Here is a 16,387-nt window from a genome sequence, read left to right as displayed (position 1 = left end):
AAAGAAAAATTTTTATGAATTCTCAACTCAAAATAATTTGCTAATTTTCGTGATTTTTCAGTATTTTGTCAAAATTTGAACTGCTTATGAATAAAAACTGTGATAAAGGATTTTTATTAGCGTCTGAAATTTATATTTTTACAACATTTGATATTCACTCGATTTCTCATGTAACAATTTTCTTATTTTATTGTAATCAAAAAACGAATGACATAGATTACCTAAATTGAGGGTGAAAAAATTTTTCATAGTATTTCGGCATTCGGATGGCCCCCAAACAACAGCTGCCCGAGGCAAGTGCCCTTAAAACTTTCTGTAAAATCTGGCCCTGCCCTGACACAGACACACAGTCGACCTTATGTCTACTATTAAAATTTATACGTAGTACATAATATTATAGTTTTTGCAAAGACAATTTCAAACTTTGTTTTCTGCTTATTACGGACCAGATACTTCGGGTGGTTTATTTAAAAATAAAAAGTAACGAGCGTCCCGCAGTCTTGTTAAGAGGACGCCACACCCGCATGTGTTGTCTCCGTCTTACAATCGCGTAACATAGGTACTAAATGTACGCTCAGAAATTCATGTTCTATGCCGTTAGCTTAAAAATTAGAGTGTAATTCAAATCAAAGTATAATAAAAGTAAATTAAAAATGCTCATAATTCACTTAAAAACTGAATTATCGTAAAACAACTTCCAACAAAACACAGATAATATTCCTATTACCTCATGTTTCATAATAGGTCGATTCACTCTAATTGTTAAGCTAACGGCATAAAACTTGAAATTCTGAACGTACATTTGGTATGTTTCGCGTTTGTAAGACGGAGACAACACATGCGGGTGTGGCCTCTTAAGATGATGTCAGCGTACTATGTGTTTTACCTCTCTTTAAACATAATTCAAATGTACAACATTTTTTAGTTTATTTTGAAAGTCAAATAAGAATAAAATATAAAAGCGATATTGCATACCCTCAAAAATATTATCCTCTATAATTTTTGCAATAGTTGATTAATGATTTTACTCTAAATCATAAAAAAATGATTTTATTTGAAAACGTTTTATCTACGTTGTGAGTGGGTGGTGGGTCTGAGAGAGAAAACAAATATTACGCTGGAATCCTCTTAAATGGCTTGTTCATTTATTAAAATAGGTAAATTGTAAAACGATGAACTATACGTCTATACGCTACTAAGGGTTTGCATTATTTGTAAGTATAAGACGTATTATATTGTCACGGTTTTACTTTTACCTGAACGAAATACACAACAATAATACTGGGTGGGGGCTAATATTCACATAAATCCCTTCTAGATACACCTATGTTGACACGTTAAAAAATAATTAAAATCTTAAGCATTTAAATATTTAAAAAAAATAATCTAAACAATCGTATATTTTTATCTTCCTAATATCATTATATTAATACACCTAAAATAAAATAATAAAAAAAAATTTAAAAAAGCATTATTTTTTCCCTCATAAAAAATATAGTTTCATTAAAAATAATGGAAACTTAAATAATTATAAAGAAAATTGTAACTGAATTTTTAATATTTTTAAACTGTTACTATAACAGCTTATGAGGAACCTTGTAATTATTTTCAAGTTTTTGACAAAGCAAAAAATTATTTATTAACATAAGTTTTAAAAAAAAACTTAAAAATAGAAAAAATATCATAGCTGTAAAAAAGCTAGTTTGACTAAATTTACCGTCGGATGCTTACTGACAGCAGTTGGCAAAACCAGTATTTGTACTTTTACCATACAATATATATAGTTAATAATTATACTTTAACAAATGTTAATTATTTATAGAAAAGTTAACTTTTTTAAAAAAAAATATGATTTAAATAGTATTTACATTTAAATTGAAAAATTAAACGAATACAACTGTATCATTGAGATATTAATAAATAACTATTCATTTTAAATATTTTTAATAGACTTTTGACGAAATAATGAAGTTACCGATTATATACAATTATATCACAAGATGTGATAAAATAAATTAAAGAAAATCAGACTTAAATTAAACATTTTTTAAATGTCTAGTTTAAGATGACTGAGAACAAATTAAAAATTTATCCATGTATGCAAAAACAGGTAAATAGTTTTTTTAAAACTACTTAAACAACCTAGAAATTTTTTATTTAAATGATTTATTATTTATTAATTACTATAGTTGCAATTTGCAAATAAAATTAATAATTCCAATAATCAAATTACTCAATGTAAAAAAAAATAATGTATCTTATAAGGTATAAAAGTGTTTAATATAATTCTTACATCTCCAATTACATACATGAATAAATTTAATGTACATGATTACATGAACTTATAGTTATAGTAATAGTACTAAAAATTATACTATGGAATAATATTGTATGAGTTTTAAATAGGTACAACACATTTTAACAAGCAATAAACCAATGAATCATTGAATATTATTTTGATTTTCTCAATAATCGATAAATCTAAATAATATTTAAATATTTAAGTGAAAGGTGATATTAATATTAAAATAGTCAAAACAATTTAAAAAAAAATCACAAAAACATTGTATTTAAATTTGAATTTTATATAGATTGAAATCTATAATCTTTAACAGTTTTAATGTCAAAAATGATTCAGTTATTTAGGATCATTGTATTGTTTTTATAACATTTAAATAACTATAATTATTTTAATCTTATAATACATTATCTTAATAAATCAATCAATTAATAACTGAGAAAGTATAAAATAATGTATTTTAATTCCTAAAATATGGTAATAATTATGATATATACACAGAAAAAAAAAATCAACAGTTAATAATAAAATGTTATGATAAAGGAAAAAAACGTAAGAAATATGTAATAATTATTTTAAATGTTCAAAAGTTTGCAAATCTGAGCTGTTGCGTAGATGTCAGAGTCAAAACACTTTTGACATTTAGAGCCAATACTCCAAGTAGGCCGCGTCGAAGGTAACACCATTGTTTTTTTGTCCACTTTTGATGTTATGTACCTCTTTTTCAAAGTATCCATCATGCATTTTAAGTCCACCATGGCGGATGGAATTTTTTTGATGTACTGTAACAAATGAACCAACTATTTTAAACTAAAATTAGGGACGAATTTTTTAAAGTGTATAATTTCTCAGATGACATTTCTCTACATTTTAGTACAAGGTAGGAGTAATTTTAGGAATGGCATACTTCTAAGAGCATAATTTGTTTATTCAAAAATCATTGTTTAAGTATTGCGATGATAAAAAAAAAGGAATTTTTATAATTAATATAATAATCTAGTGCTAGTTAAATAGTTAATCAAGTTAGATAACAATTTATCATTATTAAAATTAATCTTCTACAATAATATTTTTTTAATATTACAGTGTATAAAATAAACAAATTATTTTAATATAAAAAAATGTGTTTTATAATGGAATATTTTTAACCTATTTAATATTAATGAAATAGTAATATTTTGTCATGACACAATTATTAATGTTAGTTTTGTGTGTTCTATAATAAAATATATTTACATCCAATGAGCAATATGTGAGTCAGTAATAATTATAAACAAATAGGACAACTTTAAAAAATGTTTGCGTGGCAAAACCAGCTTTATGTTGTTAGATTTAGACATATAGTATTAGAGTGAATGACCTATTATTGAGCTTGAAGTTAGAGAAATTATCTATGTTCTTACGCTGGATTTATTACAAAATGTATTTTAATACGAGATATGAGTGTTTTTAATTTAAAAGATTTTATATACTCAACTCGCCTAAAAATTTTAATATCAAATAAAAGTTAACGCAAGAATATAGATAATTCAATCTGAAATTTACTTAAGCTAACAAGACAAAGTTGGTTGTACTAAACACAAATTTGTTTTGTAATTTGCGGGTCAGAGAGAGCTATGACATCTTCTTAATAATAGAGCTGAATTGACGAATTATGAAATTTAAAAGTAATAATATTGAGAATAATTTTAAAATTGCCATAAACTTATCTCATTTAAAAATTTAAAAAAAAAATTGATAATACATATTCTCACATTTAAATTTGATTATAGATCAATCTACTCTAATATAAAGTACTCAAAATATTAATAGATGGAATAACCAGGTGGGGTGTGGGTGAGTAGTGAGGTCTTTCCTAGCAGCACACCAGTGATTCCATTCCTTGTGAACATAAACATTGTTATTAACGGTTATTATATTCTCTATACAATAAAATGTATAACGCATAGATATATTAAATTTTTAAATCATGCTTACTGCATAATATACATTATTATTCCATTCTGACAATGGTTGATGGATTTAGTAGAAACAGTAAAAAACCTAAATAGGAAAAAAAAAGCGCATGGTAAAATTTAAAATAATTGTAGAACCCCATAGTTGTGCGCATGTATTACATGTATTACTGTGTACTACCTTCATCAGCGCAACCCGCGTGGCTGCTGGAACTAATACTATGTTCTATCTATTAGTATAAGGTCCATTAAAATATTAAAAAAACGGAGTTAAATTGATTATTCATAAGTCATAACATACAATTTGTTATGTAATGCGTTTAGAAAACTAATGCATGCAGATTGCAGGTGTAGTGACCTCTATTATATATAAATAGAAATACTAACAAGTTTTTTTTCTGGGTCTTGTAGGGCTATCCAAATCCAAGTAGCAATTGAACAGTACAATTTTTTTGAGCTGATTTTTCCACAACACGTCTTCATCATTTTGATTAGGTCTTTCACCATATCAGCATTAACGGTTCTCTACAACAATATAATTTTAGGGGGATGTTGAGTCTTATGTTTAATAAAAATAAATACTATAAAAAATCAGAGATTACTGAATTTATAACAATCTTATTTTTAATGATTTATAATAACAAAATATTGATGGCTATTCAAGGTCTCACCATCCAGATGTGCCAAGAGGTTTCATGGTACTTAAGTAAATTTGTCAGCACACGGATTGCTGGCTCCCTTGCTTCGATACTTGGTTGCGACTGGTTGGAATAATGCAAAAAGTGAAACATGTAGTCCACAATCATACCTTCTGACGTCTTCAAGCATAGCTCTTTAGATAAGGTTGTACATGTATCTAAAAAACAAAACATTGCACTAAAAAAACCATATGTATGATATATTGTAAAAGGTAAAATAAATATTGAATTACTCTATATTAGCTTAGCTTTAACATAAAAGATTTTGTACATGAATGATTTAATAATCATCAACACAACTTAAAAATTGTTAACTAATTACTTCTAAACATAAAAAAATTCTACAAGACCTAATAAGAAAAATACTTATTTTTTTCTCTCAAATTAAATAACATGAGTGTTTCAAAAATAAAAATGTATAACCATCTTAGTCTGCATAATATGTAGTAATATACACTAGATTATGTAGAATATACATATAATCTAAGAAAATGTATTTATTAAAAGTTTCGAGTTATCTCATATTATACATCTTTTTAAGGTTTTAGTATTAAGAAGACAATATTATTAACATAAGTTTGACAATATAGTTTATATTCAACCATTTAAATTTTAGCTATAATTTGCTTGTCTACAGTATATTTCTATAATACAGCAAAGATATACTACCTAAGTTCCAGAAAACCGTAGCAAGTTCCCGATATGAATATTCATTTCTTCTTTGCTTGTTTAATACATCAACCACTTCATTGTGTCGTTTGCCCAATGTGAGGGCACCTTTTTGAGGAATTCTAATTGTTTCTCGTCTACACTGATATCTCTTTCTTACAATATAACCTCTCCATATGGCCTGTTAAATAATTTAATCACACAAATTATTTATACTCGGTTGTAAGATTGTATGAGTAATATTGACAATTTACCTGTATTAAAGTTGCAGCCCGCACAAGTTTTTGATTGTGTAATTCTTCTTTGATCTTGGGTAATTTCTTTCTTATCAAAAATCCTCTAACAATAGCCTGTATTCTAGATGCTGCGACATTCTCTTTCTGTAAATGTTTACGATTTAACATTACATTTCTGGTCCAAATTTGTAACTGAACGGCAGCTCGCATTTCCATTTTCAACTCAAATAAGAACGCATGGCCAACTAACAACCTTTTGCACTGTGTATGTTTAAATCTTATAGTATACAATATTTAGACAAGATTGGAAAGAACAGAACATTTTTCTTTAAGATAAAATGCGATATGCGTGAAAAGCAGAATAGAACAAAATACTCAATTACTTGGAGAAATAGCTATTATACGAGCTGCCGTGTTAATTTGCACCAAGCTGCACATAGTAAAGAAAATTGTTTTAAGAATAAATTATAAAATATTAAAAACTTACCTCTAAAGTTTCAAATGCTAGTCTATGTTTAGCTTCCATACTATATTTTAACTGTGGCCAACGTCTACGCGCCAAGTATCCTCTAACATGAGTCTGCAATACAATTGTGGACTTCTTCAGAAGCTCATATCGCTTTTTTTGTACCAACATGGCTTTGTGTGCTCTGTAATGTCTTTGCAGTATGATCACACTATCTTTTAATAATAAATATTCTCGTTCTGCTGATTTCATCGCAACAATGGCTCGGTATCTTGCCTGGATGTTCATTACAGACTGTCTCAGTTTGATAAATCTTAAACGATCAGGAGTGGGCGACAAGCAAAGGCGCAAGAACTTTTTTATTGTATTACTAGCAGATATTAATTGTTTCTTACTAGCTTCTAATTCATATTTAGTCTCTGGCCATTTTTTGAGAACCAAATGTCCTCTGAAAAATGCTTGCAGTCTAATAACTTTGGCTCTGGTGTCTTCATAAATTAATTTTTGTTGTTTCATAGCCACATTAGCCCTGAACCTTCTTTGAATCACAATAACATTGCTACGTAACATCCGATATTCTTTTACTTGTCTATTAGTTCTGAATCTACTTTGGATAAGAATTGTGGCTTTTTTAATCTCAAGAAATCTTAAACGGTTCTTATTAGCTGGAAGATTTTTTCTTAGAACCCTTTTAATTATATTACTACAATTGATCAAACGTTGACGTTTTACCATCAACTCATTTTTTAGTGACGGCCATTGTTTTCTTAGTATATATCCTCTAGCTAAACTCTGCAGTTTAAGGGTTACAGTTTTTAGTTGTAGATATTTTTGTCTTTGTAGCTTCATTTCTTTCAAAGCACGGAATCGGTTTTGTACAATAATGACAGATCTTTTTAAATCAAGAAATTGAATGCGGTCTTCTGTTAACGAGAGATTATTTCTTAGAACTCTTTTAATTATATTACTACAATTGATCAAACGTTGACGGTTTACCATCAGCTGATTTCTTAGAGACGGCCATTGTTTTCTTAGTATATATCCTCTAGCCAAACTCTGCAGTTTAAGGGTTACAGTTTTTAGTTGTAGATATTTTTGTCTTTGTAGCTTCATTTCTTTCAAAGCACGGAATCGGTTTTGTACAATAATGACAGATCTTTTTAAATCAAGAAATTGAATGCGGTCTTCTGTTAATGGAAGATTACTTCTGAGCGCTCTCTTAATCATATTACTACAGTTTGTTAAATGTGTTCTATTAGCTTTTAACTCTGTGTGTAACGCAGACCATTGTTTCCGCACAATGTAACCTCTAGTTACAGCCTGCAATTTAAGGGTACACATTTTAAGTTTTAAATAGTGATTTTTTTGTTTTACCATAGCTTGTTTTGCTCTAAATCTTTGTTGTATGACTACTGCACTATTTTTTAACATAATAAATGCTTTCATCTGTACTTTCATCAAATTATTTGCCCTTAATCTTCTTTGAATGGTCAATGTTATATGCAATAATTTTTTATAATACAATTCGTCTTCAGTGGGTGGTAAGTTCTTTCTTAGAGAGCGTTTGATAACATTAATGGCATTAATTCTATTCATTTTTTCTATTAATAGGGCATTTTTTATTTGCGGCCAGTTTTTTCTGATTATAAAACCGCGGTACACTTTTTGAATAAGTAAAGCTGATTGTTTAGCTTTTATAAATTGTTGTCTATCTCTTTCCATTGCAATTTTGGATCTAAATGTTCTTTGAACAAACACTGCAGTTCTTCTTAAGATTATAAACTGTTTTCGGTCTTCAGTTAAAAGTTTAAGTTTATTTTGTAGGTATTGTTTGATTTTAGTTGATGCTAGATGTAACTTTTCACGGTTTTCAATCAATTCAGCTTGTTTATGTGGCCAATGTTTTCTGGTCAAATAACCCCGCACATAAGCTTGTATTTTAGTAGCAGCCAAGTGACGTTTAAACGTTTGCTTAGCTCTAATCCTTTTTATTATAACTAATTTGAGGTTATTGTTTCGCCACCAGTGTTGAATTGTTTTTGCTGCTTTATTGTATCGAGGAGTTAAATACTTATAAATTAATTGCCAAAATAGTGATAACATTTTTTCTCTGTGACCATTTACAATGTCACGAGTACTTATATTTCCTTCAATGGTAATATGTTCCGATATCCTTGTTAATGCCAAATTTACATTGTGAATTTTCTGCAGTTTCGATATAGCGGGAAGTCTTAGCTTCTGCGACAGTGGTTCTCCTTTGAACAAGAGTTCAACGATTCTAGTGATTCTGGTGCCATCCCTAAGGTCATTTAATGATTTAACAGCATAATTAACTTCGTCCAAATGGGTTTGTTTATGGGTCAAATTATAGTCAATACTACGTAGCCGACGATTTATGTCTCCATTTGATGTTACCATGTCAGCACAAAATCCCATCAAGAAATCATGGCTACTCTGTAAATAAAAAAAATATTTACTTTGTGATGAAGTATATTACTCACATCAAACATGATTAAGAGTATAGCAAATTTACACTCAAGAAAATCACTTTTAGCTTTGATAGTTTAAAAATTAGAGTGAATCGACTTATTATGAAACTTGATGCTAAGAACATTATCTGTGTTTGTGTGTGGTTTTTTTTTTTGGATAATTCTGTTTTAAGTGAGTTATGACCATTTTTAATTTATGCTGTATTGTACACGCTAAACTTGCTAAAAATTAAACTATTGTAAAAAACCCACATACAAACACAGATAAAATTGTTAATATCAAGTTTCATAATAGGTTGATACACTCATATTTTTAAGTTAATGAAGCGAAACGTGATCTGCTGAGCGTAAATTACATGTAAGATGAAGACAACAAATGCCAGTGTTATGTCCCTTTAATAAGCTCACTTTATAAGGAGAATCTATTTTGAAAAGACATGGATTATGTCTGATAAGTTGTTGTTCTTTAGCACGGTCCAAAAAATATACAAGCATAAATATTTTTTTCAAGATAAATTTTTTCATGGCAATCTGCAATATAAAACATTTTTTTTTCAATAAAAAATAAATTATATTTTTAATATTTTTCTTTACATTGTACGTGGGAAGGTTCACTTGCAGAACAGTAGCTTTGGTGAACTTTTGTTTAATGAAATCGTTATTAAACAAATTTTTACGTATAAACCATCCAAGACCATCTAAGTCATGAGATCCAGAATTTATGTGAATTATTTGACCATACACTGCTTCCAAACCAATTCGTAACCACAGTGGATTAAAACATTTTAACAAATCCATAATTTTTTTCTTTAAATCTAACAAAATACAATATAATTATTAACTATATACAAACAATTTTAAATTTAAACAAAATCTCACTTAAATCCAAATGTATTTGACGATCATCTCGTACTGTTATGAAATCTTTTTCTATTGATACAGTTAATTTTGATAAAACAGTCGCCACATTTGTGGATGTAAGAAGATTTGATGTTGCTTTCCGCAACGCACTCCATTGTTGTGGACACTGCTTGTATATTTGTGACACAAACAGATCTTTTTGAGTAGCAAATTGCATAGGCTTATTTTTATGGCTTGTCTTGGATGCCTCTTCCCACGCCACCGCTGCTTGTTCCAAGTCATCTAGTTGTTCTTCATCTGCCAATTTATCAGTAGGCATAAGTAGTGCATTTAACCATCGAATCATATCAGATTCTTGGCGATCCAACCATTCAGCTTCATAATATTGAGACCTAAAATAAAAATATCTACTGTATTTATATTCATAATTAATATTTATATTTCAACATACATTTTTAAAAACGGATCTTCAGCATTATTGTGATATACAAGTTCTGGATTTGCCAAGCACTTGAGGTACTGATCACACTTATCCAATTTTGGAGTCCTCAAATTTTTAGTCCGTGGACTAAGAATGCCTAGGAAAATAATTACAAGTAGATACATTTTTTTTAATAATAGTGTTATAAATGATATTATAAATCATAATAACTTACTGTATTGTTTCAATCTATTCTTAGAAATCATTGATGATTTTGGGCTACATTTATAATAAGGAGAATTTTTAATAACAAATGATGGTCGTTTGGGCTTAGTGCTTTTTGAAATAATCCCTATAACATGAAAAATAATAAATTATTATAATTAATTCTAACGTATAGGTATTGAGTAATTATGTTAAGTTACTTGTATGTTGCATGGGTGTAAAAGTGGTAGTAAATTCATGATTTTGCGATATGTTGAAGGATTGTTCAACATTTAGAGGCAATGCAAATTTTTTCGGGATAGTATTTTTGATAAAAGTTTCACTATCTATATTCTTTGGTATTTCTTCAAATTTCTCACAAAGGTTTACAGATACTCTGGTTGGTTTTCTATTGTCAGGAGTGTAGATCTTAGCTGCAGTTGAAGCATCTATTGGCTTAAATGGCGATGTGGTGAATGAAGTAAAAGCCATGTTTTTATCAGCTATATCGAAACTAATACTTTTTTTTGTGGTACTGAATGGAGAAATTAAGTTTTCAGTACTTTTCAATGGGGTTAAAAAAAAGTCGTTAAATGGAGAACTAGTGTTGATTAATTTATTGAGTGATTCATCTAGTGAATCATCAGTCATTATGTCACAATTTGTATTTTGGGTATTAATGTGATTACTGAATGTGGTGTTTTGATGATTTTTATCTGAACGTTTAAAACAGTGTTCAAAACTAGTGAAGGTTGTATCATAGTCAATCATGTTGTTTTTCAAATTTGGAATATTTTCTTTTTCTTCAACTAAATAGGTTTGCCGTCTCATAGGAGATTCTAAAGTTTCTGATTGAATATGTTCAGATATTTTTGAGGCATTATCAACTAAAACAACTCTTTCTGATGTAGAATTAAAAAATCTGGTTTTATTTAAAATTATTTTGTTCTGACCACCATTAAATTTATTTTTAGCCAAATTTGAATTTTTGGACTTGGCTAATGTCACAGAAGCACCCTGAAAAATATTAATCATAGATTAAACTTATAAAATATTGAGTTAATAAAATAAAAAACAAATATTGAGATAAAGCCAATATACTTCCGCCCATGAGAGATCGACCATAAAAACTCATCAGTAGCTACGCATTGCCTTCCCCGTAATAAACTAAACCATACCAGTCGGCCACGATCACCGATGAGCATTATTGACATTTATATATACATAGCGATAGCTGTCACAATGGGACACAGCTGTTACATTTATGTTATAACTTATTTTTTTATTTTGTTATTCAATATATAACAAAAAACATTGCTTATCTACTATACAATGTAAGCAATGTATTTGTCCTGTGTTTTTGTCAACTGCTGTGTACACGCCATCGAGTAGTGGGAATGGAACTATGGTGGGAGAGCAGCACTCACGACCATCAGTATCGATGCAAGGATTACGGACGTTCTCTAAAGGGCGGTAGTATAGACTAGGTACAGAAAAATTACATAGTTGGCTTACTCTTAATTTCTTGTGTAAAGGGTCAATACAATTTCCAAAAATAACAAAATCATATTTTCTGTTGTTATCTACTTGTTCTATTTTAATCAATTTTCGCATGTTTCCATATACAGAAGGTTGCCACGTAATTGATAGCTTACGTTGTGACTTTGGTTGTAAGGTGAATTCATAAACATCAAAATGTATACCATCATTTGAAGAAGGTAAAACAAACTGTAAAAATTGAATTTGAATACAATCAATAAGATTTTCATTAAATTATATTAACTATAAAAATTGGAGTATTCAGTATTAATAACCTGTCTAGGTTTGTCAAGCAAATTAACAACTGTCAGAAATCTAATAGCTGTTTCTTTAATCCTTATGTTTGAAAATTCTACTTGAGTCTGCTTTTGAAATGGTGATAATACTAAATAATACTCAAGTACTGTATTTGCTTCATCTTCGTGCTTTGATTTAAATTTCACGGGAGGTGAAAATTCAGTCTAAAAACAATTAAATAGTTAAGATAATTTTATCAAATTTAATTTCAAATATGACTTATTTAACTAAAAATTATTTAAATTTAGTACAAAACTATTAAGTTATGTAATTTATATACAAATAGTTTATTTTTAATTATTATACTAAACTCCTGACAAAAATCATTATACAAGCCTGTTCAATTCTAGATTTATTTTGGTGGCTAGGATTAGATAACAAACCTTTAATGTTAGAAGGCTTTTTATATGCTTAACATAATAGTGATCAGTAGGATCCAGATTTTTAAGTTTTACATATTACTTAGTGTGTACAGTTTAAAGACAGTAAAACATGTAGACAATTTATTCAATACAGAATATACAGGAAACAGTTTTTTTAATGTTTCAGGGATTAGGGAGTATTTAGTTTCCTTAGCATATCTTGGAATATTTTGTAAAATGTTAGATATTTTAATTTTTGATTAAAAGGGAATATAAGGTTGTAGTCTTTTTTTGGAAAATAATAGTACACATCAAATTTCAACTTATTTTGTACTTATAAACCTGAACCTTAGAGATAAGTAAGTCTTTTTGGAGGGAAACATAATATCTTAATCACTTTAAACTCATTACTTAAATTAATTTTCAATAAACCTAAATTATTTTCTATGGTTGACTTATATAAAGAATTAAAATTATAAAGCTTTAAATTGTTGTACCTATGCAAAAAAAGTTTGCTTAGTATTATATAATATGTAACTACTAACTATGCACTGATATTTCATGTCATAACTTCAATATCCATTTTAAGACTAACACTTATGTTATCGTAACTAAGATGAATAAGAACAGTATTAGGGCAACAAAAACATTTGTTTCAACTTGAAAATATGTAAAAAAATTATTGCTGTTTCCAATAACCCGATACAATCATTGGTAAGTTTGGTTGCTTCAAGTACAACTAAATAAATAGTTGTAAATAAGTTTACTATGAGTTACCTACTTAAACAATTAATTATTCATATTTAAAATTCCCAGTAGTTTTCAAAAGCGGTGGGAAAAAAAATTAAAAATTAAGTAAAAACGGGAACTAACTCTAAAAAAAAATACAGTAAATAAATGAAATTTTCACTGAAATGTTTATATTAGTATTTTATATAAATCATACAAATTTTTTTTTTTTTTTTTTTTCCGTTTGAACCGACAGCAGAGGAGGATCTGTGTGAACACTACTACTCCTCTGCTGCCATCGTTTATTAATGTTTAATAAAAACGTTTATACATGCACATTCTTAACACATAACTAATTATGGTTGCTTCACCTTGAAAATCATACAAATTTAAAATATTTTGACTTGCGTTGATCTAAATTTTAAATTTTTGATTATTTTTTTTAAAATTAATGTCGATAAAAAAAAATTCACCAAATCAAAAAACATGAAAATGTAATATATTGTAAGTTATTGTTAGTGGAAATTAAAAAAAGTTGGGAGTAAATCAAAGAAAATCAAAAAAATGTACAAATTACTTTAGGGTTACAAATTCATAAAATTGTTTCTTTTTATATCTAAGATTTTAAAACTGAATACAAAATTACTCATACGTTTTACTTTTATAAAAAAAAAAAAATTTCTACCGGTAAGTTAAATTACATTTTCTATCATTATTTGAAGTTCAAATTTTTACAACATTGGATATTCACTCGATTTCTTATTGTGTTGTAATTCAAAAACGAACTGTAGATACTTGAAATTTACACCATATGTTTATTTTATAATTTTTTTGTCTTGAGCTGTTTGAGAACATTTTCAATTTGTTTTTGTTTTTTTTTTTTCCATAAATGTCAATAACATTTTATTCGTTGGGTCAAAAAGCTTAAATATTTAATACAAGGCTCCCCACACATTGTTACAATATCAGTTTAGAAATATTAAAAATACATAGGCACGATTTTTCTTTATAATCATTTAAATTTCAAATTTTGACAACATTTATCAAATTGATACCTAATTGAAAATAGATCTTGTAGTTAAAAATAAAAATGTTTAAAATTTTCAATAGTTATTTAAGTTATATAAAAGTTCAAGTTTGGACAAAATTAGATATTTAAACTAGGAAGAACAATATTTTAATTTTGAGTTGTAAATTAAAAATATTATTCGTGGGTACTTCAAACCCTTAAAGTATATTATTAATATTATTATATAAAAATATTATAATATACAAATAATATTAATATAACTTACTGCCTACTAGATTAATATAAATATAATATAAAATATCCTAGGCTTCCAAACTGTCTTTGCTCAGAATTGTTTTTTGTTTACAAGATGCCCCTTGAACTTTTTTTTCATATTTAAGATCTCGTAACCATAAATTATATTTTCAATAATCAAATAGTGCATGTTAAAATAACAATTTAACATGAATTGGTTTTATCTATCTTGTGTGTGTGTGTAGGTATGCGAGAAAACAAATTTCGTGCTGACATCTTTTTAAATTTCATGAATAAATAACAGCAAGTCAGTGCTATTGCTGGGCAGAAAATATGAATAAACAATAGAAGTCTATATTTGAAGAAACGTTTCTAATACAGTATCCTAGTCTTATTAAGTATATTATTCAATTTCTTCAACAATGGTGAAATCATTGAATTATAGTGACATGCCTACCCGACTACTGAAGGAAGGTACATCAATATTCTGTAGATAGTTAGGGAAATCCTTACTATTCAATAGGAAATTATACTCCATTAACAATAAATTAAAAAATTCATTCTCAGTACCATTCTTTCCGCTATATAAATATAAGCTCCATAGAATTAATGAGTGTTTAAATCATCTGATATTGGAATATACCGTCCTTTCACATTTGTAAACAGGCATTAACTTTAATGGAACTGATTTTATACAAATCTGTTTATTAAACTATATGGTTAATTATACTAGTATTACAGTGGTAGTTGATAGAATTGTATTTATCGCCGTGAAAGACACGTTGAACACTAATACAATAATTATTTAATGAGGTCGTATGTTCGTTGTTATCTTGAGTCATTGTTGTTGAGAAAGATAGGTAAATAATTATAAACACTTTTTAGACTGTTTAAATATAACAATAATATAACACTTTATTATTACAAGTTCAAATATAAAATAATTATAAGCACTGTCGTAAGCTTGGCCTACCACGAGGGCTGACTATCTTCTAAGTTATGGTAGGCGCTCTACCCGTATTTATGTGGGTTCTAACAATGACGTATTGGTGGCGTGATATCTATATTCTAATTTTATTTTCCTAGTAATGTTGAATTGCATTATTGTGTGACTAGGTAAAACAACTTGTTGTTTTCGCCTTTGATCTACGCTTCCTGTTATTTAGGCTTATATTAATACCTACCTTACCACTCATAAATTATAATACATATATAATTTATTATTCTACGTTATTTTATTTAAAATAATATTATAGTTTTTGGGTTTACTACAGAATGGTATTTAGTCTGAACCAGTAAGCAGCCCGTAGACAAATCGTGATAAATTGTATAAAAATTACTAAGCACAGATCATAATACTTACAACAAATTGAGACATCTTGAAGGTCAGCGGATGCGAATAGAATCAAATTTCAGCAGAAATATTGATGGTGAGTTGTCTTACGACTGGTTGCCCGGTCGTTCTAAATACATTGACACAAAATTAATAAAAACACAAGACCAGAGTTAATAATTATAACAGAAAACGATCTATATCAACACGAAATGCGAGTTACGGACTCTATGCCGTCGTTGGGTCAAATACTGAAGAGACCATTAGTTATACGATTAGAAGTTAGAGCGGAAAGAAATAAAATCCATAATGATCCCGAGCTGCCGAAAAAAAACCGTTAAAATAACGCAGTTGTAATTGTTGTTGTTACTTGTTGTCGTCGAGAGTTGTAGTTGAGGCCAAATCATCGTCCAATCACCGTCCAATTCACCGATCCGACAGATAGATGCCGCATTGCCACAGTGCCACCAACGAGTTTTTCCGTGTGGGCATTATCAGTTGTCCAGTTCGTGTTATCACGAGGACATCATTCGTGATAACGGGACAGTTGATACCCCGACGATAG

General features: G+C 28.3%; 1 protein-coding gene across 1 annotated transcript; it reads right to left on the bottom strand.

Moving 5' to 3' along the window:
* Nucleotides 1–1,258: 1,258 nt before the first annotated feature.
* On the bottom strand, nucleotides 1,259–16,237 carry LOC132933638 (protein abnormal spindle-like). Its single transcript, XM_060999904.1, has 15 exons — nucleotides 15,853–16,237; nucleotides 12,113–12,298; nucleotides 11,814–12,026; nucleotides 10,520–11,315; nucleotides 10,330–10,446; nucleotides 10,125–10,251; nucleotides 9,692–10,065; nucleotides 9,407–9,627; nucleotides 9,221–9,343; nucleotides 6,345–8,777; nucleotides 5,876–6,001; nucleotides 5,622–5,802; nucleotides 4,926–5,110; nucleotides 4,642–4,779; nucleotides 1,259–3,081 (listed from the first exon to the last, which is right to left on the bottom strand). Exons 1-15 carry the CDS (start codon nucleotides 15,865–15,867, stop codon nucleotides 2,875–2,877), a joined length of 5,442 nt encoding a protein of 1,813 aa, XP_060855887.1. The 5' UTR covers nucleotides 15,868–16,237; the 3' UTR covers nucleotides 1,259–2,874.
* Between the last annotated feature and the right edge of the window lie 150 nt (nucleotides 16,238–16,387).

Source organism: Metopolophium dirhodum, chromosome 1 (genome assembly GCF_019925205.1).
Source record: "Metopolophium dirhodum isolate CAU chromosome 1, ASM1992520v1, whole genome shotgun sequence".
Taxonomy (NCBI): domain Eukaryota; kingdom Metazoa; phylum Arthropoda; class Insecta; order Hemiptera; family Aphididae; genus Metopolophium; species Metopolophium dirhodum.
Note: the sequence above shows the minus strand (reverse complement) of the source record. Positions and strands in the feature narration are given on the sequence as shown.